At 39.5% G+C, this 26,930-nt stretch overlaps 1 protein-coding gene across 3 annotated transcripts in view; it reads right to left on the bottom strand.

Annotated features, from left to right (window-relative positions):
- Nucleotides 1–9,340: 9,340 nt before the first annotated feature.
- Nucleotides 9,341–26,930, bottom strand: part of SLFN12L (schlafen family member 12 like) — a 59,897-nt gene continuing 42,307 nt past the window's right edge. For 2 of the 3 annotated variants that reach the window (XM_031657475.1, XM_031657474.1), the window contains exons 2-4: nt 14,066–15,144; nt 13,020–13,130; nt 9,391–9,983 (exon numbers count right to left, since the gene is read on the bottom strand). In XM_031657475.1, coding sequence (XP_031513335.1) covers nt 9,433–9,983; nt 13,020–13,130; nt 14,066–15,104 — 1,701 coding nt within the window. In that variant the 5' untranslated portion in view covers nt 15,105–15,144 and the 3' untranslated portion in view covers nt 9,391–9,432. Of the gene's footprint in view, nt 9,984–13,019; nt 13,131–14,065; nt 15,145–26,930 lie in introns of all 3 variants that reach the window. The other variant, XM_021928936.2, reaches the window with a different exon arrangement.

A 26,930-nucleotide genomic window follows, 5' to 3' on the forward strand; every position in this document is an offset into this window, starting at 1 on the left:
GTGTTTTTGTAGTGGCTGGTAATGGTTTTTCCTTTCCATATTTAGTGCTTCCTTCAGGAGCTCTTGCAAAGGCAGGCCTGGTGGTTGTGAATTCCCTCAGCTTTTTTTTTTTTTTTTTTTTTTTTTTTTTAATCTAAAAAGGATCTTATTTCTCCTTTGCTTATGAAACTTAGTTTGCCCGGAAATGAAATTCTGGGCTGGAAATTCTTTTCTGAAGAATGTTGAACATTGCCCCCCAATCTCTTCCGGCTTGTAGGGTTTCTGTTGAGAAGTCTGCTGTTAGTCTCATGGGCTTCTTTTTGTAGGTGACCTGGCCTTTCTCTCTGGCTACCCTTAACATTTTTTCTTTCATTTTGACCTTGGAGAATCTGAACGATTATGTGTCTTGGGGTTTATCTTCTCATGGAATATCTTACTGGGGTTCACTGCATTTCCTGAATTTGAATGTTGGCCTGTCTTGCTAGGATGGGGAAGTTCTCTTGGATGATATCCTAAAGTATGTTTTCCAACCTTGTTCCATTCTCCCCACCTCTTTCAGGTACCCCAATCAATTGTAGGTTTGGTCTTTTTACATTATCCCATATTTCTCGGAGGTTTTGTTCATTCTTTTTACTTCTTTTTTCCTCTAATCTTGTTTGCCTGACTTATTTGTAGTTTGGTTCCATTTTGGTCATAGAACACACTCTAAGTATAATTTCAATTCTTTAACATTTGTTTAGCTTTGTTTTATGGCTCAGGTTCTGTTCTATCTTGATAAATGTTCCATAGGCATTTGAGAAGAATATATGTTTTCCTGTTGTTGGGTAGCATGTTCTATATATGTCGTTAGATCCTGTTGACTGGTGATGTTAAGTTCTTCTGTATCCTTGCAGATTTTCTTTAAGATGGGGTCTCACTCTGTCACTGAAGCTGGAGTGCAGTGGCATGATCATAGTTCACTGTGACCTCATTTCCTGGACTCAAGCAAGCCTCCCACTTCAGCCTCTCAAGTAGCTAGAACTACAAGCGTGCACCAACACGCCCGCCCCCAATTTTTTTTTAAGGATGGGGTCTTGCTGTGTTGTGCAGGTTGCTCTCAAATCTGCCTTATAGATTTTTTGGTCTACTTCTACTACAAGGTACTGTACAAAGGTGTTGACGTCCCTAACTACAATTGTGAAGTCTGTTTCTCCTTTCAGTGCTATCACTTTTTGTGTCACATATTTTGCAGCTCTGTTGTTCGATATACATACATTTAGATTGCCATATCTTCTTGGTTAACTGATCTTTTCATCATTATTATACTGTCCCTATCTGTCTCTGGTAATTTTCTTGACTTTATCTGATATGAGTATAGCCATGCCTGCTCGCCTTTGTTTTGTTTTTTAGACGAAGCCTTGCTCTGTCACCCAGGCTGGAGTGCAGTGGCACAATCTTGGCTCACTGCAGCCTCAGCATCCCAGGTTCAAGTGATCCTCCCACCTCAGCCTCCCAAGTAGCTGAGATTACAGGCGCCCACCACCAAGCCCACCTAATTTTTGTATTTTTAGTAGAGATGGGGTTTCACCATGTTGGCTAGGCTGGTCTTGAACTCTTGGCCTCAATTGATCCACCACCTTGGCTTCCCAGAGTGCTGGAATTACAGGTGTGAGCCACCATGCCTGGCCCTACACATGCCTTTTTCCATCATTTTATTTTCAACTTTCATACATTTGAAGTGAGTTCCTTATAGACAGCATACGGTGGGTCATGATTGTTAATCCACTCTGCCAAATGGTTCTTTAATTGGTATATTTAGACCCTTTATATATTATATAATTATTGATATGTTTGGGCTTAAGTATGCCATTTTATTTTTTGATTTCTATTTCTTCTCTGTGTTTTTAATATTTTTTCTTTTCCCTGCCTTCCTATGGGTTATGAATGTTGTGCAGAATTCTGAGTTATCTATTATGTTTTTAGTGTATCTCATTGTATAGCTTTTATAGTAATTATAAAAGCTGTAATAGGTATTATATTATATATACATAATTTTTCACAGTGAACTGGTGTCATTTTACTAGTTCTACTGAAATATAGAAATTTTACCTCCAGTCATGTCTCTTTAGCCACATTTCTTTATTTATAATAAAATTATATTAAATATTTCCTCTAAAAACATGTAGAACCACATCAGAGAATGTTATAAATTTTACTCCAACTGTCAAACATAATTTAGAAGACTCAAGCAGAGAAAGAAAGCCTATTGCATTTACCCATATTTTTATTTATTGTGTTCTTTCTTCTTTTCTTATGTTCCGTAACTCCTTCTTTTTTTTTCATTGCCTCTCTGTTTAGATAACTTCTTTTAGTTGTTCTGTTAGAGTAGGTCTTTTGGTGATGGCGATTAATTCTCTTATTTTTCCTTCATCTGAGAATGCCTCTGTTTTTCTTTCATTCCTAAAGAATGCATTCTCTGTGCATAGGATTCTGAGTTGAGAGTTCTTTTTATTCAGTACTTGAAAAATGTTATGACATTTCCTTCTGTTCTCCGTGATTCCACTGTCATTCAAATTGTTATTCTCTATAAAGAAGGTGTTTTCACTGGCTGCTTTAAATATATTTTATGTCCTTAGTTTTCAGAAATTTAATTAAAATTTGTCTTGGTACAAATTTCTTTGAGTTTGTCTTGTTTGGGATTTGCTTAGCTCCTTGAATCTGTGTTTACCTGAGTTATCAGGTAAATATCCAAGAGAACAAAAGAGGAAAAAAATGATTGGGACAAAGGAGAGCAAAAGGAGTGAGAGAGAAGGAAAATTTTACCCTAGAGATACAAGCCACTCTAAAAGATTTTGTTTAATGAAAAAGTGGGAGAAAGGGGATTGCTGGGGCTTGTCCAGGGAAAGGCTACTGCCAAGAAGCACTGTGTCCCTTTCTCCTCCATTCTTTCCTCTTATGAGCCAGAGATAGAAACTAAAACAACCTAAAACTGGGGAGTGTAGTGTGATGGATCCCCGACCAGGTTACTTAAGGGTTCATATCTGCTGCTCGCACCCTGAAGGCTGAGCACTGAGCAAAGGCCATGATGCCTACCTGAGGAGTAGGTATCCCTGAGAACCCAAACATCCCAGAATGTGTCTGGGAACATACCAAGGAAAACAGTCTCATTGCAAACAGTAGGCAAAGAGCCAGAATATTTGCTTAAAAGAAGCTTAGGGCTGGGCGATGGGGCAGATCTCTGGAGCTGTCCTGCTGCCACCCAGGAATACCTTGTATGTAAGTCCTAATAAATTCATCTACTCACAAACCTAGATTTGTCTCAGCCATTCTTTGGTTTCTTGGCACTTTCTCAGTTTGGGAGTATGTTGCAGTCCCAGTTTTGTTTTGTTTTGTTTTGTAACAGCCTGAGGGAGAGGAATAGAAAAAAAAATCATAATAACCTGAATTCAGGGTGCCTTAGTCTATTTTGTGTTGTTATAAGGAATTCCTGAAGCTGCGTAATTTATAAAGAAAAAGGATGCATTTGGCTCACAATTCTGATGTCTAGAAAAGTTCAACATTGGGCATCTGCATCCGGTTATGTCCTCAGGCTGCTTCCACTCGTGGCGGGAGTCAAAGAGGAGCCAGTGTGTGCAGAGATCACAAGGCAAGAGAGGAAACAAGAGTAGGGAGAGGTGCCAGAGTCTTTTTAACAACCAGCTCTTATGGGAACTAATAAAGTCAGAACTCACTCACCCCAAGAAAGGGCATTAATCTATTCATGAGACATCTTCCCCCATGACCCAAACACCTTCCACTGGGCTCCCTCTCCAACACTGAGGATCAAATTTGAACATGAGGTTTGGAGGGGACCAAACATCCAAACTATAGCACAGGGAGAGAAAAAAAATAACCAACTGAATTATATGTAGATACAATTTTTGTTAATTTTTATTTTAGGTTTGGGGGCACATGTGAAGGCTCATTACACAGGTAAACATGTGTCATGGGGTTTTTTATACATATTACTTCATCACCCAGGTATTAAGCCCATACCCAATAGTTAACTTTTCTGCTTCTCTCCCTCCTCCCTCAAATAGACCCCAGTGTCTGTTGTTTCCTTTTTGTGTTCATAAGTTCTTTTATTTAGCTCCCACTTATCAGTGAGAAGATGCTGGACTTGGTTTTCTGTTCCTGAGTTCGTTTGCTAAGGGTAATGGCCTCCAGTTCCATCCATGTTCCTGCAAAAGACATGATCTTATTCTTTTTGATGGTTGCATAGTAGTCCATGGTGTATATGTACCACATTTTCTTTATCTAATCTGTCATTGATGAGCTTTTAGGTTAATATAGACATAATGAATAGATTGTACATGTACATAGATATAGATATCAAACGTATATCTAAATGAAAACAAACATCCATAATTTCACCCATTTGGAAATCCAAAATTTGTATACCAAAGAATTTATATAACAAAAAGATAGATAAGGTTGTGATTGCATTTAGAACTGTAAGGATTTTTTTGTTTGTTTGTTTTTTTGTTTTTTGTTTTTAGAGATGGAGTCTTGCTCTGTCACCCAGGCTGGAGTGCAGTGGCGCGATCTCGGCTCACTGCAACCTCCGCCTCCCAGGTTCAAGTGATTCTCCTGCCTCAGCTTCCCAAGTAGCTGGGACTACAGGAGTGCACCACCACATCCAGCTAATTTTTGGAATTTTTAGTAGAGACAAGATTTCACTATGTGTTGGCCAGGCTGGTCTTGAACTCCTGGCCTCAAGTGATCTGCCTGTCTTGGCCTCCCAAAGTGCTGGGATTACAGGCGTGAGCCGCCATGCCTGGCCAGAACTGAAAGCTCTAAATTAACTTTAACATTTGCCAAAATGCACCAATTGAGAAACCTCATGGACTTAATAAATACTCAAATTATGCTTATGCCTGAGATTCCAACAAATTTAAACATTATACCCCAAATAAATTTAAAAGATAGCTAAATCACTTTTTAAAAATAGCTATGCCTTATTTTATATCTTGATTGAATTGCCCATAGTTGTTGTACTCAGTGCCTTAAAGTATCTCACGTTGAACATAGACTCCATGACACAATAAGTAATAAATTAAAATTAAATTTTTGGCACTCAAAATTGGCTTGATAAAATAGGATCATATAAATCCCGTTAAAATAGTTAATATCATTCAAGGTAAGTTAAAATAGGCCCTTGAAGGACTGAAAGTTGTTACATAAAACCTCATTTATATAACATAAAAGGGATAAAGGGGATAATTATTCCCTGCTGCTTGTCCATTTAACAGCCCAGTGTTGCCTGTTCTTAAACCTGGAAAATAATAAGCAGCAGGCACCTCACGGTGGAGGACTACAACATTAATGCTGCGGACTTATCTACTAGGGCCTCATACCCAGTATCTAATATGACTAAAATTACTAACTCTATCCAGTCAATAACTGCTAAATACTCTGTTCTTACAGACTTGGCTAATATGTTCAATATGTTCAATTCCATGCCAATTTCAACAGACTCCACTGTAGTTTGCCTCTATTGTGGAAGAGACACAATATACCTCTTGCAGGCTACACCTCGGTACCTTCATAATTTTGCATTGATGCACACATCTTACAGACAAGATCCTTTTTAATACTTAATTTTTCTAGAGTAGGTTCACAGCAACATTGAGCAGAAAGTACAAAGATTTTCCATATACCCACTGCCCACATTCATGCATAGCCTCCCCCATTAGCAATATCTCCCATTAGCATGGTACATTTGTTACAATCAATTAATCTAAATTAATACATCATAATCACTCAAAATCCATTGGAACTTCTACATTAGCGTTTATTCTTCTTGTACATTTTATGGGTTCGGACAAATGTACAATGACATATATCCATTATATAGTATCAAACACAGAATTTTCATTGCCTTAAGAATCCTCTGTGGTTCAACGATTCATTCCTCCCACTTCCTTAATCCTTGGAAACCACTGATCATTTTACTGTCTCCATAATCTTGCCTTTTACAAAATGTCATATAGTTGGAATCATACAGTATATGGCTTTTTCAGATGGCCTTCTTTTTAAAGAGACAGGGACAGACAAGATCTTAAGTGCATGCACCTTCCTCTGGGAGCACAGATATGATATTACATTAATAACCTCCTCCAAGGAGATGTCATTTAGTCTACTCATATGGACATAAAAGTGCAACATCTTTTCATCCTTTTTGTGTTCTCATGGCAAAATATTCTTCACTTACAAATTTTACTTAATCTCATTGATACTGTAACTTATAAATCAACCCACTTTAAATGTGGCCCCCTCAAAAAAAAGGCTCTACAAGCTATCCAAATTAATACCAACAGACACACCCATTGGTGCCTGCAGAGATTCCTTTACTGAGGAGACTTTAACAAGCTCTACTCATGCCTCCTAAAGTCTAGACCACCTGTGATGGCTACGAATTGCCTGAGTGCTCTCAGCCTCATGCTATATGCCATTAAAACCACAAATGACTAGCTCTATACTGGGCTCTCCTGGACATAGACGCTCTCACAGATTCTGAGTCCGTGACCCTCCATACCTGGCTACCTGTTATGCTTTCGGTCATGGAAACAGCACCCTGTAAGCTCAGCCCCTCAGAGGGCCCAGGTTTGTCTCTATCCTGTCTCAAGGAGGCTACCAAGTCCTGGGGTCTCTAGCATATTCACACGCAGAAGGGAGTGACGTCCCCTGTCCTTGGTCCCTTGCCAGATGCCATAGTGCTGGAGGAGGTCACCTCTCCCCCAGACCCCTTGGCTACCTGGGAAGCTCCTTTGGATTGACTGAGTGAAGAGCAGTAGAAGTTCACAAACTATATAAATGCCACTGCCAACCACCATACGTGATGGAGCTAGGTGGAATATTACTGAATGCTGGATGCCCTGGCCAACAAATGGCCCCATCTCCACATTCTTTATGAAGAGATGAGCCATTGCCTAATGAATTGTCCCTTTTAGATTAAGGAACACTAAGAACCTCTTTCCTCCTAGATATCCAAAATCACATGCCTGTGTATATTAAGGCCACCATATGAGGCCTTACAATTACCGAGGTGATAACCAAGGCAGACGTTTCACATTGCAAAATACACCCTGAATGGGCTCCTGAAAGAGGCATTCAATAAAACTTTCATGACTCTAATAGGTCCCAAATAGCCATTTTAACTGAGAAACATAAGAGTCTCTCCAAACAACTTCTTTTAAAGTCCTAGTCCAACAAACGGACCTCTCAATGTGTCTTTATCTTGCCCCAGGCCTTAACTTAATTTTATAGATTTTCAATATCAAACCCCTCCCATCAGGGGGACACAGCAAGTGTGTATATTCTCTGGGGACCAATTAATAGTGATTGTCCAATGGGCTACGCAGCTGCTTATCTGATATGAGACCCGTTTGAGCCTAAACTTCAACCATAAAACAAGCAAGCAAGAAAAACCAAAACTCTGTCAAATGCAGCTGCACACCATTCTGTTTTCTGTTTATCTTTTTTGTTTTGTTTGTTTGTTCTTGCTTTTTGTTTTCGTCTGAGACAGGGTCTCACTCTGTTACCCAGGCTGGAGTGCAGTGGCATGATCATGAATCACTCCCCTCCTCTACCTCCTGGGTTCAGGCAATCCTCTCACCTCAGCCTCCCGAGTAGCTGCAACCACAGGCACACGCCACCACACCCAGCTAATTTTTTATGTTTTTTGTAGAGACAGGGTTTTACCATGTTGCCCAGGCTGGTCTTGAATGCCTGAGCTCAAGCAATCCACCTTCCTTGGCATCCCAAAGTGCTGGGATTACAAGCATGAGCTGTCATGCTCAGCCTGCTGATCTTACTATTGATGTGGGTGCTTTTGTTGTTTTACCATCTGGAGGCACCAACCCTCCATACAAGCCATTGTTTCAATCAATCATGGCAAATGCTAAGCCCCACATCAACCTGAGTCTGTATCCACTTAAAAGAAACACTCAAGACCTATATCCTAGATGACATTTTCCTGCGTAGGAGCTCAATTTTAAGCAGAGAAACAGCATGATGTGATTCCAGTCTTCATGTAAATTTTGTGGTGTTTAGAGAAAGGACTGGAGATGATGCTGCCTCAGATGACACCGATCCAGCTTACCATCAGAGATGAATTTACTCCTGCACCAGACATGGCATCACCCTAGACACAAAAACCTTCGCCCCAGTGACATCCATGGACTGTCTCATCTCAGGCACAAACTGGACACAGAACATTTGGCCTTTTTTCCTCTGATATCAGGGATTCTACTATGTTTCTGAGTGTACTGTCTGCTTAGCCTATCATCCTGGCATACTCCTTGTCTCAGCCAAAACATACACCCCACACTCCCATGCCTGAAGGAAAATTTAACAGTAGTTACCACTACCTATGCCATTCTAAAAATTAATGGAGGGCCAAGCACAATGACTTGTGCCTATAATTCCAGCACTTTGGGAGGCTGAGGCAGGAGGATTGCTTAATTCCAGGAGTTCCAAGCCAGCCTGGGCAACATGGGGAAACCCCGTCTCTACAAAACATATAAAAGTTGGCTGGGCTTGGTGGTGTATGCCTGTAGTCCCAGCTACTCAAGAGTCTGAGGCAGGGGAATCTCTTGATGTCGGGAGGTCAAGGCTGCAATGAGCTATGACCACATCACTGCACTCCAGCCTGCGACAACTCTTGACCTCAAGTGATCCACCCACCTCGGCAAGTTCTCCATTTTGATTAATCTCTTCATTGACTGAATTTCATTGCAATGTAGTTTTCAAGAAGATATTAGAGAACTATGTTTTCCATGTCCATTGGATAAGAATGTCGGATATTTCCTTTATAGTCAAATGACATCTTGGTATGGCAAAACATGTGTAGATAATTAATTTTCCTAATATCCCTTAAGGAATATCTATAAAGAACTTACGAAGAAGTGAACATAGGCTAATCCCAGTTTTCCAACATCACGTCAAGTTGCTTAACTTGCAAAGTGTTCAAAGACGTATTTTTAGAGAATTAGAGAATGTTATCAAATATATAATGAAAAATATCTCTGTAGCCCAGTCCATCTTCCATGATCCAAGTGAGCATTGGACAAGATTTAAACATCCTTATCTATACTGATTATCTGGGAGACACTGGAAAATGTCAAAGGCGAATTGGTCTGTAAAAGAATTGATTCTCTGGCCGGGCGCGGTGACTCACATCTGTACTCCTAGCACTTTGGGAGGCTGAGGCGGGTGGATCACGATGTCAGGAGTTCAAGACCAGCCTGGTCAAGATGGTGAAACCCCATCTCTACTAAAAATACAAAACAAAATAGCCGGGTGTGGAGGCGGGCACCTGTAATCCCAGCTACTCAGGAGGCTGAGGCAGGGAATTGCTTGAATCCAGGAGGCAGAGGTTGCAGTGAGCCAAGATCATGCCACTGCACTCCAGTCTGGGCAACAGAACGAGATTCATCTTAAGAAAAAGCAAACAAACAAAAACAAAATGAACAAACAAACAAACAAAAAGATTGGATTCTCCTCAGGTAAGATATTTGAAAGAGCCTCTTCCAAGTCTTTCACTGTTCGAGTTGTTGTCCGATAGTAGGATTCAGGGTAAATTACTTGCAAGTTTAAATCATACTGGCAGCTTGTCTTGCCTTCAGGACTCAAGTAGAAGATCTTTGTCATGACACACACTTTTTCAGTGTAACCACCAATTTTTGCCAGTTTCTGTTTTAAAGTTTGGGCAGTTTGTGTAGAATAGCCTTTAAACTCCTCATCCTGTACCGTGTGGAAGGTGTATAGGACTGGAGGCTTGTCCTGGGAAATCAGAAGAGCATCACAGAGGACTTTGTGGTTCTCTTGCAAGCCCAGATCCAAAGACCAGCTCCTAGAGAAGATTAGTGAGCCCTTACTGACAGAGCCCATTTCTTCACATATTAATTGCTGAAGTCCTTCATGCTGTGAGAACAGATTTCTGCAGAGGGTTTCTGGAGTACAAGTTATCTTTTCTGATAGCCCTAGATGGAGAAATAATGATAAATTATAAAAGATTGAGAACTTCCAACTTAAGCCATGAATACAAAGCAGCTTGTATCAGATTAATTCTCCCACCAAAAGCAACTATAAAAGCTGTGTAAAAGTGTATCAGGGCCAAGCATGGTTGCTCACACTTGTAATAACAACACTTTGGGAGGCAGAGGCAGGAGAATCACTTGTGCCCAGGTGTTCAACACCAGTCTAGGCAACATTGTAAGACCTCTTCTCTACAAAAAGTTTAAAAAGTTAGCCAAGCACGGTAGTGCATGTTGGTAGTCCCAGCTACTCAGGAGGCTGAGGTGGGAGGATCACTTGAGCCCAGGAAGTTGAGGCTGCAGTGAGCTGAGATCATGCCACTGCACTCCAACCTGGGCAACATGGTGAGACCCTGTCTCAAAAAATATATACATTTATATATATATTTTAAATTTACATATATATGTGTATATATAACATAAAACTATAATTTAAAGGACTGGAGAGCAACCAATACAAGCAGGACTTAAAGGTCTACAATCTTTAATAGAGAAGAAGCACAGGAAGTAGCTTCACATTCACCTCTGCTTTTTCCCTAAGGAGATTTTCCATATCACAGCACTGGTAAATAGAGCCCACACAGAAATCAGCAGTTTTACTAGGCTAAAGAAAAAAGAGGTCAGAATTCAGGGCGGCCAGAGGAGCTGGGATTTCAGAAGCAAAATCCCAGAGAAGATGAAACTGCAGAGAAGCCAAAATCTACCTACAAATTTCCCTCAACTCACTGGCTAATACAGGTGAGATGAAACACAGAAGAAAATATAAACTGGGGCTGGGTGCAGTGGCTCATGCCTGTAATCCCAGCACTTAGGAGACAGAGGCAGGTGGATTGCTTGAGCCCAGGAGTTTGAGACCAGCCTGGGCAACATGGTAAAATCCTGTCTCTACAAAAAATACAAAAATTAGCTGCAGTTAACTGTAATCATGCTACTGCATTCCAGCCTGGGCAACAGTGTGAGACCCTGTCACAAAAAGAAGGGAAGGGAAGGGAGGGGAGGGGAGGGAGGGGAGGGGAAGGGAAGGCAAAGGGAAGGGGAAGGGAAGGGGAAAGGAAAGGAAAGGAAAGGAAAGGAAAGGAAAGGAAAGGAAAGGAGAAAATATCAACTGATCAACTGGGAGATTAAAGAGCTGAACATCAATTTCATCAGCTTCATGGTGCTCAGGAGACACAAATTGGAATTCAACTCCCAGCCAAGTAGAGGGGTCTTGGTAAATATCCCAGACTTTAAGACCCCAGAAGAGCCATGACCTAGTAATTGTGCAAAATTAAAAGCTACTATACCTAGAAAAGCATAAAACAAAACTTCAAAAGAATAAAAGTAATCACTGGTGCTCTACCTGCCTGCCAAAAAAAAAAAAAACACATGTGTAACCCTATCTGGAGAAATGCAACATCTACTGAAGTCTCTACAATTTGTAATCCATGATACTATACAAAATTAAGAGACAGGATAAAAATCAGAACAAATTACTAGAAAATAAGAGAAAAACTGGATGAGAGAAAAAGACTGGCAAGTGCTTCAGATATTGGAGTCATCAAAGAGGGACTTTAAAATTACTATAATATCTTTTTTAAAAGCCCCCAAAAGATAAAATAGATGAAAAGATAAAGATATCCTGATTCTCTTACAGGCTCAGAAAATTGAAATCAATGGATAAAAATCATCAGGGGTTTGATACCCTTAAGACCCGCTTTGTTCAAGGGTCAATTGTATGTAGTAATATCCCAGAGGTAGCGTGACAGACCAGTGGGTGAAACTGAGTTTTCAGTAACTGGATCTAGGAAAAGTGGTTATCCACATGGGATAAAATGAAATAGCCCCCTACATCACTGCTTATGGATGTGGATTACATATTTAAATGTTAAGTGCAAAATTTTAAAATTTTTAAAAGAAAATAAACAGAAATATCTTGATAACCCCAGGGTAGGGAAAGATCTCTTATACAAGGCACAAAGAGCACTAAACCACAAAATTTTCAAATGGTAAGTTTGACTATATCCAATTTAAAACTACTAAGGAGAATATGCCTTGCAAAAAGAAAAAATGCAAGTCATGAACTTGGAGAAGACATCTGAAATCCGTAATATCTGTGACTAAATGAGAATTTTATGTTAGAATATGTGAATTGCTCCTAGAAATCAGTAAGTAAAAGACAAAACCTATTACAAAAATGAGGAAAAGACAGAATCGCCACTTCATAGAAGATACAATATCTTCTATGGCAATAAGCATATGGAGAGGTGCTCAACCCAATCAATAACCAGGGAAAGGCATACCAAAAAGAGATAGCATTTTATACCCATTTGACTGAGGGAGAAAAGAAGTTCAAGAGGTGAACAAGCAGAAAGATGAAGAGAGAAGTCTGGCATTGGAAGAGATGTGGCATTTCCAATATATTGCTGGTGGGAGTAAAGTGAGCCACCTACTTTGGAAATTATCTTATTGGCATTATCTTATTACTTAAATATTCACACACTGCCTGAACCAACAATTCTACCCCTACTTAGGCACCCAAGAGAAACTCTTGCACGTATGCATCAAAAGACTGAATAAGAATATTAAAGGTAACACTGTTCACGTAGCAGAAAACAGGAAATAACTCATTGCCTATCAACAACAACAGGTGAATAAATCAGAGATGCTGAGTATTTCTTCAGTAACTGAATATAGCCATGCCTGAAGCTGGGTGCCAGTCCAGACTGCTCAGTGACATGATGTATATTCTTCCTTTTCTGCTTAAACTGAGCTGAATGGGGTTGCTCTGATTTTCAAGTAAAGAAGTTTCTATTACACCAAGAAAATTATAATCCAAAGCTAAAGAAATAGAATTTGACAAATTCAATGACTAAAAACACCAAAGAATTTCCATAAACACAAGAATGTGTTTCCATAGCAAATGTCAAGACAGAGCTAGTTTGAAGAGGAGGAGGCTTAGACATAGTCACACCAACAACTCCACGGAAGCCAGAATTAAACTACCTGGAAGGTGATATCTCCGTGGCTGAATTTTGAAGTTAATATATTCACGAAGAGGACAACTCTGGGAGACAGGCGATGATGTACTCGCTGGAGAAGGCAGTTCTTCATATGCTATGGAATAATATTAGAAAACAAAATCACACTCTTAATGTGGCACAAGAGAGATTCAACCTAAGTAATGAAAAGTCTACTTAGAACTGACCCTGCATTCCCAATACAAAATATTAGATATTGTGGTTACATATTGTGGTTAGATTCCTAGGTCAGATACAAATTGTAAAATTAACCCTTGATGCTGCTGAAACACTCTATACTTGGAATGAAACTTAACAGTAAAAATGCTTTGATAGCAACTTAATACATTGCCATATAACTGACTTTATTTTAAAAGAAGTTAAAATTAGAAGAATGTGATGGCTAGTGAAGGAAAGCTGGGTTTTATGCAGATTCTGAGGGAAAAGCTTGCATTTTCAGAGATTTTTGTTAAATTGCTAGTTCTGGTCTAATTTCACTGGAGTCTTTCCTTTTCCAAAACCAGATAAAATCTCAGCATTATTCTTTGCTCATTGGTACAACTTAGGGTTACTCTTTGGCTCATATATGTGAGAGGAAGAGGGAAAAGGCTTTACAGGAAATAAATGGAAAGGGGGTAAAGAAAGATGAAAGAGCAAGTAAGTAAAAGAGTAAGCGTTCCCGAAAGAAAGCAATGGTTAGTTACAGAAACTAAGCTCTGAAAGAAAAAGGAAAAGAATTGAACAGGCTTTCCTTGAAAGTGAGCAAAGATGTGGTAGAGAAGAAACATCTAGATCTTTGCATCAGATAAGGCTACTAAGAGTAGATATTTACTTATTGTATGAAATATCTGTCTTCTAAGTGTGTAGAAGAAAACAAGAGGCAGGGAAGTATTGATTATATCCACCAGAGATTAGTAAATTAGATGTTGAAATTTGAAGACTTTTAATCTCGTCCCTAATCCCAAAGATACAATAAAACCTTCCTGCCACCCAAGCCAAATGTGTCCTTATTGCCAATCCTCCTTCCTCAACCTCGTTCTGAATCCACCATGAACTGGATCCATTCCTTCTCGGTCAGCTGCTTCACTCTGTTATCTTTCACGTGCCAGGAATCAGGCTTTTTAGCAAACACTGCACAGCAGAAGCGCTCCACTCTGAGTGCATACACATATCCACAAAGACTTCCTTTATCATATACTCCAAGGAATTTGCATAAGTAATTTATCGTCCCCTTCTCCATACAGAAGTGATGCACGGGCAGTTTCCCAATGGAATGTTTTGTTACTTCTTCTAACTTAGTAAGGTAACTCTTCTCTGATTTAAAGCCAATTATTTCTTTATCTTTATTTAGACCAACGAATAAATATCCTCCATCAGTATTTGCAAATGCAGAAACATATTGAGGGAGAATCTCTCTAATTCGTTGTAACAACTTTTCTGTTGAGAAGTTTTTAATTTCAACGTGTGTGGATTCAGTAAAGTTCAATTTTTCTTTATAATTAAGTTCTGTTCTGTTAAAAAAATCAGCAGCCAAGGCTTCCATGTTACTTTCTTCTTGTACATCAACACAGGCCCTCTTTGCGGGCAATTCTGGTCTTAAATATGCTCTCCCTCCAGTTTTTTCCTTGTCTTTGAGGAACTCCAGTGCAGCAGAAGCATTCATGACTTTTGCAGACGTTACATCTCTCTTGTACAAACTGGAGCTCAACGTGGCAATCTGCAGACTAGAGGTGTCCAGGCTCCATGATTTCACAAAAATGTGAAAGTAGTTACCATTCTGCATGAAGTCCAGGAAATTAGGAACAAATGGCAGCATATTACTAAAAGAATTTTCCAAATCTAGTCCTATTCCATCTTTTTTGTAACTATAGTCTTCATTCTCAACTTCAGCCTTGATCACTCCCCCTCCAGAATTCAGCAGAGCACACACAGCTCGTGAGATATTTTCATTCTGCTGTTTACTCAGTTGACGATCCTTCATTTTGTTTCTATTGTTCTCTCCAAGAGTGACTCTTCCCACATTTAGAACCAGCTCAGCATAATTTGTGTCTAAATCAATACTGATGTTCATTTTCCCAGCAGTTAAGCAGTTTCCAAGCAGGAGTTCTTTTCTGTAAAATAGACAGAGCCGTTAGAATAGGAGCTAAACCAGAGAGACAGCAAATTCTGCATTATGAGGCAAACACAAAAAAATCCTTTACTGTATATTTTCCACTAGACTGGTAAGTATATGAGTCTGAGATAACTAATTTCTGACAAATTTTGAGCTCAGGCTGTCATAATTTATACGCCTACTGAATTTTCAAATTTGTTACAACTGTTTTATATGATCTTATTCTAATAATTTTAATTTTGTCTTTATATGTCCTTGTGTCCTTTCTCATCACTAATATTGTACAATTTGTTTTCTCTTTTCTTTCTTTAAGTAAATCCCTGGAGGGATTCTACGTTTTTATCTTCCCAGTGGACCAGGTTTTAGTCATACATATTATTTCTGCTTTACTTTTTATTTTAGTAATTTCAGCTTTTACCTTCATTGATTATCTCCTTTTACGGGAAATCCTTTTGGAAAACTGCCAGATAGGGTCTAAGAGAGTCCAGCAATAAAAATCTTAATTATTTTTTATTCTTATAAGAATGAATTAGATTCACAAATGTTGGGCATTGATCTCAAGCAAAGCAGAACAACTCACTGTGCCCTTTCCCTATCAAACATCCATGTTTTAAATGAGGTAATTGTGGGTGGCAAGCCACCCAGGTGCCAAGGCAAGAGACCAAGGGCACTAGCTGTTCCAGTATAATAAAGAAAAAATATAGAATTAAGAATAGGTATACTAAAAATAGATTATAGATATGATTATATATGATTATCATTAATCATTAGTTTGTAGGATTATTCTTTATTCCAATACTATAATAATCTTTGTTCTACAATTATAACCTAGAAAAAAACAGGCCATACAGAGATAGGAGCTGAAGGGACACAGTGAGAAGTGACCAGAAGACAAGAGTGTGAGCCCTCTGTCACGCCCCGACAGGGCCATCAGAGGGCTCCCTGGTCTACTGGTAACGCCAGCACCTGGGAAGGCACCTGTTACCTAGCGGACCTTGGTCTAGCAGTAGCGTCAGTGCCTGGGGAAGGCACCCATTACTCAGCAGACCGGGAAAGGGAGTCTGCCTTCCCCAGGGGAGTTAGAGAAGACTGCTCCACCACCTCTTGTGGAGCAGCCATCTGGAGGCCTAACCATCTCCCTATGATGCTGTGCCTCAGCAGTCACGTTCCTGGTCCACTTTCATGTTCCACGCTGTACACCTGGCTCTGCCTTCTAGATAGCAGTAGCAGAATTAGTGAAAGTACTAAAAGTCTTTGAAATGCATAGAAAAAATAATGGCATGAGCTGTCCTCTCTCCGCCTTGGCTACCAAACAGGGAAGGGCCCCCTGTCCAGTGGACACGTGACTCACGTGACCTTACCTATCATTGGAGATGGCTCACACTCCTTACCCTGCCCCCTTGTCTTGTATCCAATAAATAACAGTGCAGCCTGGCATTCAGGGCCACTACTGGTCTCCACACCTTGGTGGTAGTGGCCCCCTGGCCCAGTTGGTTTTGTTCTATCTCTTTGTCCTGTGTCTTTATTTCTATGATGTCTCATCTCCACACATGAGGAGAAAAACCCACAGACCCTGTAGGACTGGACCCTACAGGTAATATTGGGTTTTTTTGTTTGTTTGTTTTGTTTTGTGACGGAGTTTTGCTCTTGTTGCCTAGGCTGGAGTGCAATGGCACAATCTCAGGTCACTGCAACCTCCGCCTCCTGGGTTCAAGGGATTCTCCTGCCTCAGCCTCCCAAGTAGCTAGGATTACAGGCACCTGCCACCACACCTGGCTACTTTTTTTTTTTTTTTTTTTTGGATTTTTAGTAAAGACAGGGTTTCACCATGTTGGCCAGGCTGGTCTCCAACTCCTGACCTCAGATGATCCGCCTGCCTCAGCCTCCCAAAATTCTGGGATTACAGGTGTGAGCCACCATGCCCAGTCAAGGTAATATTCTTATATACAAAACACCTGTGCCCTACCTTGAATGTTTGTGTCTTCCCAAAATTCATATGTTGAAATTCTAATGTCCAACATGATGGGGCCTTTGGAAAGTGATTAGATTAAAGGGTGGATCCCTCATGAATGAGATTAGTACTCTTCTAAAAGGGACCTTAGAAAGCTAGCGATGGCAGCCTGCCATCACAAAGGCAGAAGCAGGGAGATGCAGTTAGGGCTGCACACTTTCTGGAGCCCATGGGAGCCCTGCCTCTTCCAAGCTGGGATGTGAGCTTCCCAGGTGCTTCTGCAGCCACCCAGACCACCACTGTAGACCCAGGCTTTCCGCTCTAAGGAGCATGCTGGAATCCTGCCCCACAACCCTGCCCCATGCAGCTGCAGTCACCCAAGTTGAGATTGCAGATTCAGGCATCCCTGCACTCTTGGGGCCTGGGAAGACCCCCCTGCCCTCGCAGGCTCAGAAGTGGCTGCTCCCACTGCCTGGCTTCTCCTTCTCCCTGCTACCAATGCCCACTCTGGTCTGAGAGCAAAGACTAGCCAAACTCCGGAGACATAAATGGAGTGGGAGGCAGACAGATTCCTGGGTCAAAGGAAGCAGTCCCTGGTAGGGCCACATCTTCAGGGCCTGAAGGCTGGGGACCAGGCTGCCAGTCCTGTGGACTGTGGGGGCTTGTGGTGCCTCTTCTGGGGCTGCATGTGGACTGATGGCACACACTTTCTCCACTCTGAGGTCCATAAAAGCCTTGGGCTCAGCCAGAGCAGGGTCAGAGGAGGAAGAGATGAAGAGAGGACCAACTTCAGAGAGGAACTACCCTCTCTGCTGATAGCAGGAGAGGACAGGACAACCAGCTGCAGAGAGGAACTATCCTCTCTGCTGAGAGCTTCAGAGACCTGCAGAGACATTGGGACTACAGCTGCAGAGAGGAGCAACTGTCCCCAGGGCCTCCTCTCTGCTGAGAGCAGCAGACGTAGGAAGGACCAGTAGCAGAGAGAAGCTACCCTCCCCAGGGCCTCCCCTCTGCTGACAGCTGAACATTCCACGGGATGACCTGCCTACAGAGAGGAGTTACTCACTGCAGGTCTCCGTTGAGCTGTCCTAACACTTAATAAAATTCATCTTCGTCTTGTTCACCCTTCATTTGTCTGCATACCTCATTCTTCCTGGACACAGGACAAGAACTCTGGCAAAGGTGCCACCAGCCACAGAGGTTTCTGGCCAGAAAATCGACACCCCAAAGATCCCGTAACACTAGTTCACCCCTTCTGCCATACGAAAAACACAGAAGAAGTTGACAGTCTGCAATTGGAAGAGGGTCCTCACTAGAATCCAATGATGCTGGTATCTTGATCTTGGACTTCCCAGCCTCCAGAACTGTGAGTAATAAATTTCTGGTATTTAAAAGCCACCCAGTTTATGGCATTTTGTTATGGCAGGCTGACTAGACTAAGACAGTGTGCTTTAGTCTATGTATACCTAATCCATTAGCTCTTTTCCTTTAAAATCTATTGGGATCACTGTATTGCTATAGACGAAAATCTAAAAATATTGTAGGTTTGTCAAGTGGCCTAGAGACAGTTGAGAGTAAAGTCCATCATAGGTAGTAATCACTACACTAGGAAAGGGCTATAAAGGGGTCAGAATATTCCTGTCCACTGATAGACCAATATCATGCAGATACTCAGCTAAGGTTGTGGATACCACCTGTGTCTCTATTAATTTCTGATCATGTGTAAACAATAATAAAATTGAGGCCCCAGATCATTTGGACAACTGGGGTTACATCAAGAGAATTTATATGCAAATCATGGTAGTAACATACAGAGGGAAAAAGTACCATCTATTCCATATAACATTTAACAATTTACAGGGACCAGACTAGATGTTCAATAAATGACACAACTCCTTGTGCACCAGAGTAGTCACCACTCCACATGTGATTTGGGGACTCTGTGCTTTTGCATAGGTGTGCTCTGAGACTCTAACGTTTTCCTCCACCTTTGTCGCCTGATAAACTCTTTATCATCCATCCCAGAACTCCCATATTTGTCCTTCACTCTCTGCTACTCCCACTGAGCTTTGTACTTGTACTTGGCACTAATTTCACCATAGATCTAGGGAAATATTTAGAAACAAAGCAGTGAAGTGGCCAGAGCAGTTGTTTTCTTTTCTTTTTTTTTTTTCACTCAAGCAATTATTTTATTCTAATAAATAATTTCAGAATTACATAAAATTCATAGTTAATGAAAACATAGCAAATAATTAGGATTTAACTTCTATACAGAAATGAATGAGCTCAAATATTAATTTAATTTTAGAAATTAAAGAAATTTTATATGGAAACTTTAGAAACATAAAGTTTGACCTCATAATAATTCTCACTGGAATGTGTTTAAAGTAGTAACTTTATAGTCCTATAGTGCTATTGATAACATTTTGGATATTCAGGTTAGTGAACATCATTTTTTCCCAATTTTAATAAGATTTCCTAAAACTGCAGCAACGTAGTTTCTTTCAACTTTGAGTTAAATGTCTTTCTATGACTGCTTGAATAGTTCGCAACCTCCAGCATAAATGGGTTAACTATTCATAGATATTACTTTATATGGAGTTAAAAATATAAGAGGTAATCAGACTCACACTTTGTGTAATCAAAAATTTCATAGTTATCCAAATATAATTTACTTTATAATATAGTTACATAAATGTTGATTGTAAAACTTCCTCATTTTTGTTCATATATCTATTTTTTCCCATTACCTAATAAAAATTGTCCTATTTAATAAGCTACTAAATCTAAGGTTTGTGTAAAATTTTAAAATATTACTCCTTCTATCTTCTTTATCTTTTCAGTTGTTTTCAAACTGCAGGAAATCAAGCAAGGACTCCTAATCATGTAAGATACCAGAAGGAGAAGCTTTGGTTCAGTTCCCACCTTAGACATTGAACCTCAGGGGGTTCAAAGCACTTTCTGTGTTCTGGAATGCCCTCCTTGAAATTATCTAAGCCATTTTCAGTGCCAGGTACCAATCAGCACCAGCAGTGTCATCCTGGCAGGGTGCCCCAGACTGGACAGAACTACTCACATCCCCATTCCTTCCATTTGGGAAACTCAATGGCCCTTCACCCAAGAAATCCTGGGACTTGTGCCTGTGAGGTTGTCCTAGGACCTCATGGCTAGGTCCTATTCCAGGAGAATAGCCTGGCAAGTGCATTGCTCTCACCACCTGGAGCAGGATTTCTTTCACAGGATCAAGTCAGATTGGATTGCCAGGATGGTGCTGATAATGCTGATTTGGGTTGATTCAAATTGTTTATATTGACAGAGGCGCACAAAAAAATATTTACTCAGGTAAAATTTATTACTGAAGCCATCTGGTCCATGGCTTTTCGTGGTTGGGTTTTTGATTACTGATTCTATCTCCTTACTAGACATAGGTCTATTCGGATTTTTTGGCTTTTCCTGATTCAGTGTTGGTAGGTGATGTGTTTCTAGGAATTTGTCCATTTCATCTAGGTTATTTGATTTGTTGGCATACAATTTTTCACAGTACACTCTTATAATCCTTTTGATTTCTATAAAATCAATAGTAATGTCCCTTCTTTCATTTCTGATTTTAGTTGAGATTTTTCTTTCATTAGTCTAGCTAAAGGTTTGTCAATCTTGATCTTTTCAAAAAACCAACTCTTGATTTTTCATTAATTTTTCCTACATATTTTGACTTTTTATATAGTCATTCTGACTAGTATGAGATGGTATTTCATTGTGATTTCACTTTGCAGCTCTCTGGTGACTAGTGATGTTGACATTTTTCACGTTTGTTAGCAACTTGTATGTCTTCTTTTGAGAAGTTTCTGTTCATGCCCTTTGCTCATTTTTTAAATGAAGTTGTTTGGTTTTTTCCTGATTCATTTAAGTTCCCTATAGATTCTGGATATTAGTCTTTTGTTGGATGCATGATTTGCAAACATTGTCTCCCATTCTACAAGTTCTCTGTTTACTCTGTTGAGACTTTTGCTGTGCAGAAGCTGTTTAGTTTAATTAGGTCTCATTTGTCTATCTTTGATTTTGTGGCATTTGCTTTTGACATCTTTATTATAAATTATTTGCCTAAGGCAATGTCTAGAAGAGTATTTCCTAGGTTTTCTTCTAGAACTTTTATAGTTTGTGGTCTTACATTTAAGTCTTAATTTTGAGTTAATTTTTGTATATGGTGAGAGATAGGGATTCAGTTTCATTCTTCTGCATATGGTTAGCCATTTATTGAATAGGGTGTCCTTTCTCCATTGGTTATTTTGGTGGACTTTATCAAAGATGAGTTGGTTGTAGGTGTGAAGCTTTATTTCAGGGGCCTCTATTCTGTTCCATTGGTCTATGTGTCTATTTTTGTATTAGTACTATGTTTTGGTTACTGTAGCCTTGAAGTGTAGTTTGAAATGCAGTAATGTGATGTAAGGCTCCCTACCCATTTTGTTCTTTTTGTTTAGGATTGCCTTGGCTATTCAGGCTCTTTTTTGGTTGCATACACATTTTAAAATCATTTTTTCTAATTCTGTGAAAATAACATTGGTAATTTCATAGGAATAGCATTGAATCTGTAGATTGTTTTGGAGAGTGTGAACATTTTAATGTTATTGATTCTTCCAACCCATGAGCATGGAATGCTTTTGCTTTTGTTTGTGTTATCTGTGATTTCTTTCAGCAGTGTTTGATAGCTTTCCTCATAAAGTTCTTTCACCTCCTTGATTAGGTGTATTCTTAAGCTTATTTTCCTTTGGCTACTATAAATGGGATTATGTTTTTTATCTGGTTCTCAGCTTGAACATTATTGTTGTATAGAAATGCCACTGATTTTGTACATTTATTTATTTATTTATTTATTTATTTATTTATTTTATTTTGAGATGGAGTCTTGCTCTGTCACCCAGGCTGGGGTGCAGTGGCGCAATCTCGGCTCACTGCCAACTCCATCTCCTGAGTTCACGCCATTCTCCTGCCTCAGCCTCCTGAATAGCTGGGACTACAGGCGCCCACTATCATGCCCGGCCAATTTTATTTTTTATTTTTATTTTTTTTTTGTATTTTTTAGTAGAGACGGAGTCTCACCATGTTAGCCAAGATGGTCTCGATCTCCTGACCTCGTGATCTGCCCACCTAGGCCTCCCAAAGTGCTGGGATTACAGGCATGAGCCACCGTGCCTGGCCTGTACATTTATTTTTTATCCTGAGAATTTGCTGAAGACATTCATCAGGTCTAGGAGTTTTTGGCAGAATCTTCAGGGTTTTCTAGGTCTACAATCATATCATCAGCAAAGACAGATAATTTGACTCCCTCTTTTCCTATTTGGATTACTTTTATTTCTTTTTCTTGCCGGATTGCTCTGGCTAGGACTTCAGTATTATGTTGAATAGGAATGGTGAGAGTAGATGTCATGATACTGTTCTAGTTCATAAGGGAAATGCTTCCAGCATTTTCCTGTTTAGTATAATGTTAGCTGTGGATTTTCTCATAGATGGCTGTTGTTATTTTGAGGGCTGTTCCTTCAATGTCTGGTTTGTTGAGAGTTGTTAATCACAAAGGGATGTTGGATTTTATTGAATGCTTTTTCTGTGTCTATTGGGATGATCACATAGTTTTTCTTTTAATTCTGTTTCTGTGGTGAATCACATTTATTGATCTGCATATGTTGAACCATTCTTGCACCCCGGGAATAAAGCCCACTTGATTGTGGTGAATTAGCTTTTTGATGTGCTGCTGGAATCAGTTTTCTAGAATTTTGCTGAGGGTTTGTGCATCTATGTTTATCAGAGATATTGACCTGTAGTTTTATTTTTTCTTCTGTCCTTGTCAGATTGTGGTATCAGGATATACTGATTTCATAGAATATGATTTAGGGAGGAGTCTTCCTACTCAATTTTTTAGAACAGTTTCAGTTGGATTGGTGCCAGGTCGTTTTGTACCTCTGGTAGAATTTGTCTGTGTATCCATCTTGTCTAGGGCTTTTTTTGGTTGGTCGATTTTTTATTACTCATTGAATTTCCTTACTCATTATCTATCTGTACAGGATTGCTGCTTCTTCCTGGTTCATTCTTAGAGGTTGTGAGTTTCCAGGAATTTATCCATTTTCTCTAGATTTTCTTTTCTTTTCTTTCTTTCCTTCTTTCTTTCTTTCTTGCTTGCTTTCTTCTTTCTTTTTTTTTTTTTAACAGGGTCTCACTCTATCACGTAGGCTGGAGTGCTGTGGTACAATCAAGGTTCACTGTAGCCTCGAACTCCTGGGCTCAAATGATTCTCCAACCTCAGCCTCCTGAGTAGCTGGGACTACAGGCATGTGCCACCACACCTGGCTAACTTTTTTAATTTTTTTGGTAGAGACAGAGTCTCACCATGTTGCCCAGGCTGCTCTTGAGCTCCCGGGCTCAAGCAATCCACCTACCTCAGCCTCCCAAAGTGCTGGGATTATAGGTGTGAGCCACTACACCCAGCCATTTCCTCTAGATTTTCTAATTTGTGTGCATAGAAATGTTCACAGTAGTCTCTGAAAATCTTTTATATTTCTGTGGGATTGGTCATGGTGGCATCCTTGTCATTTGTGATTCTGCTGATTTAGATCTTCTCTTTTTGTTAATCTAGCTAGTAGACTATCAATTTTGTTTATCCTTTCAAATAATCAAGTATTTGTTTCATTGATCCTTTGTATAAATTTTTGAGTCATAGTTTCTTTAGGTTCTGCTCTGATTTTAGTTATTTTCTTCTGCTAGATTTGGGTTTAGTTGTTCTTGTTTTTCTAGTTCCTTTAGGTGCAAGGTTGGAGTGTTATTTCTTAATACAGGCAGTTAGTGCTATAAACTTTCCTCTTAACACTGCTTTTGCCATATCGCAGAGCTTTTGGTATGTTGTATCTCTATTTTATTTTGTTTCAAAAAACTTTTTGATTTCTGACTTAAATTCATTGCTTACAGCTAAGCATGGTGGCACATGCTTGCAATCCCAGCACTCTGGGAGGCTGAGGTGGGTGGATCACTTAAGCCCAGATGTTTGAGACTAGCCTGGGCAATATGGCAAAACCCGATCTTTACAAAAAATACAATTAGCTGGGCATGGTGACACATGCTTGTAGTCCTAGCTACTCGGGAGGCTGAGATGGGAGGACTGTTTGAGCCTGGGAGGTGGAGGCTGCAGTGAGCCAAGATCATGCCACTGCACTCCAGCTTGGGTAACAGAATAAGACCCTGTCTCAAAAACAAAAGGTAATTATTACATGTTTTCATTATCATAATAATGTTAAAAAGTAAAAAAAAATCATTGTTTTCATTATCATAATAATGTTAAAAAGTAAAAAAAAAATCATTGTTTGTCCAAAAGTCATTCAGGATTATGTTGTTTAGTTTCCACATATTTGTGTGGTTTTGAGAGTTCCTCTTGGTATTGCTTTCTATTTTTATTCCATTGTGGTCCATGAAGGTGCTTAGTATGATTTTGATTTTTTTGAAATTATTAAAATTTGCTTTATGACCCAGAATGTGGTCAATCTTTCAGTGTGTTCCATGTGCAGATGAGAAGAATGTATATTCTGTGGTTGTTGAGTGGAGTATTCTGTAGATGTCTATTCGGTCCAACTGGTTACATGTCAATCTTAAGTCTAGAATTTATTTGCTAGATTTCTGCCTTGATGGTCTCTCTAATGTTGTCAGTGGGGTATTGAAGTCTCCCACTATCATTATGTGGCTGTCAAAGTATTTTATTTGGTCTAGAAGTACTTGTTTTATGAATCTGGGTGCTCCAATGTTGAGTGTGTATATATTCAGGATAGTGAAGTCCTCTTGTTGAATTGAATCCTTTATCATTATGTAGTGACCTCTTTTGTCCTTTTTTTTTTTTTTTTTTTTTTTTTTTTTACTATTGTTGACTTAAGGTCTATTTTATCTGATACCAGAATAGTGACCCTTGCTCTTTTTTGTTTTCCATTTGTGTGATAGATATTTCTCCATCCATTTACCTTGAGCCTATGGGTGTCATTACATGCAGGATGGCTCTCTTGAAGACAGCAGAAGGATGGGTCTTGTATTTTTATCCAATTTGCCAGTCTATGTCTTTTAAGTGAGGCATTTAGGCTGCTTACATTCAAGGTTAATTTGATATGTAAGGTTTTATTTCTGTCATAGTGCTGTTAGTTAAATGATTTGTAGTCTCATTTATGCAGTTGCCTTACAGGGTTTGTGGGCTATGTGCTGGCAGCAAGTATCGTTCTTTTGTTTCCATATTTAAAACTCCCTTGAGCATCTCTTGTAGGGCTAGTCTGATGATGCTTAATTCCCTTAGCAATTGTTTGCCTGGGAAATACTTTATTTCTCATTTGCTCATGAAGCTTAGTTTGACAGAATATGAAATTCTTGGCTGGCATTTCTTTTCTTTGAGAATGCTAAGAAGGGGATCCCACTCTCTTTTGGCTTGTAAAGTTTCTGCTGAGAAGTCTGCTGTTAGTCTGATGGGTTTCCCTCTTAGGTAATGTGGCCCTATTCTCTAGCTACTTTTAAGATTTTTTTCTTTTGCATTGACCTTGACTAGTCTGATGACTATGTACCTTGGAGATGGTCATCTTGTATAGCATCTTCTCAAAGGAGTTCTCTGGATTTCTTGTATCTTCATGTCTACCTCTCTAGCAAGATTGGGAAATTTTCCTGAATTATATCATCAACTATGTTTTCCAAGTTGCTTACTGTCTCTTCTCTCTCAGGAATGCCAATAAGTTGTATACTTACTCAATTTACATAATATCGTATTTCTCAAAGGCTTTGTTCTTTTTTATATATTCTTTTTTCTTTGTTTTTGTCTAACTGGTTTGATTTAAAGGAAATGTCTTTGAGTTCTGACATTCTTTCTTCTGTGTCATCTCATATGTTGTTAACACTTCCAACTGTTTTTGAAATTCCTGTAGTGAATTTTTCAATTCCAGAAGTTCTGTTTGTTTCCTTCTTAATATATCTTTGTCATCTTTCAAACCTTGGATCATTTTTCTGTTTTCTTTGTGTTGGATTTCAACTTTCTCTTGAATTTCTTTGCCATTCATCTTTTGAATTCAATATGTGTCATTTCAGACATTTCATTCTGATTACGATTCACTGCTTGGGAGTTACTGGGATCCTTCATAGGAGAAGAAATGCTCTGGCTTTTCGTATTGCCGGAGTTCTCACACTGTTTCTTTCTTATCTGAGAGAGTTGATGTTTCCCCTGTTTTTGAATTTGCTGTTATTTAGATGGGTCTTCTTGATATTTTATTCTTTTTTCCCTTGGGGGTATTACCATGGTATATACCTCCATTATATGGCTCCAATATATGACTCCATTTCTGGGTGTTTTCAGAGTGCCAAGGCTCTGTACAGATTCCCTTGTTGCAGATAGGTTTGTGCAGTGGCTTTCTCAGACATTACTTGTTGTAGTGATGTAATATTGTTTGGTGGTGTAGTTCAGGCTGCAGTCCAGTATATGGTGCTTAAAAGTAAGAGCCAGAGGGTAGGGCTAGGGGCAGAGGCAACAAGAAAGCATGCACTCCTCCATCTCACCTTCAGTGGGGGAGGAGCTGCTGCAGAAGCCCAAGAAACAGTCTTTTTCACCTTTATATTTTCAATGTGGCATTCAGTCACTGGCTAGTATCCTTTCATTTCAACTTGAAAAATTCCCTTTAGCATTTCTTGTAGGGCAGGTCCAATATAACGAACTCTCTGAACTCTTGTTTAGGAATGTCTTAATTTATCCCTCGTTTTTGAAAAGTTTTTGCCAGATATGGAATTCTCAGTTGATAGTTTTTTTGTTTTTGCTTTTTGTTTGTTTGTTTGTTTTT

The sequence above is a fragment of the Papio anubis genome, chromosome 17 (genome assembly GCF_008728515.1).
Source record: "Papio anubis isolate 15944 chromosome 17, Panubis1.0, whole genome shotgun sequence".
Classification (NCBI taxonomy): Eukaryota; Metazoa; Chordata; class Mammalia; order Primates; family Cercopithecidae; genus Papio; species Papio anubis.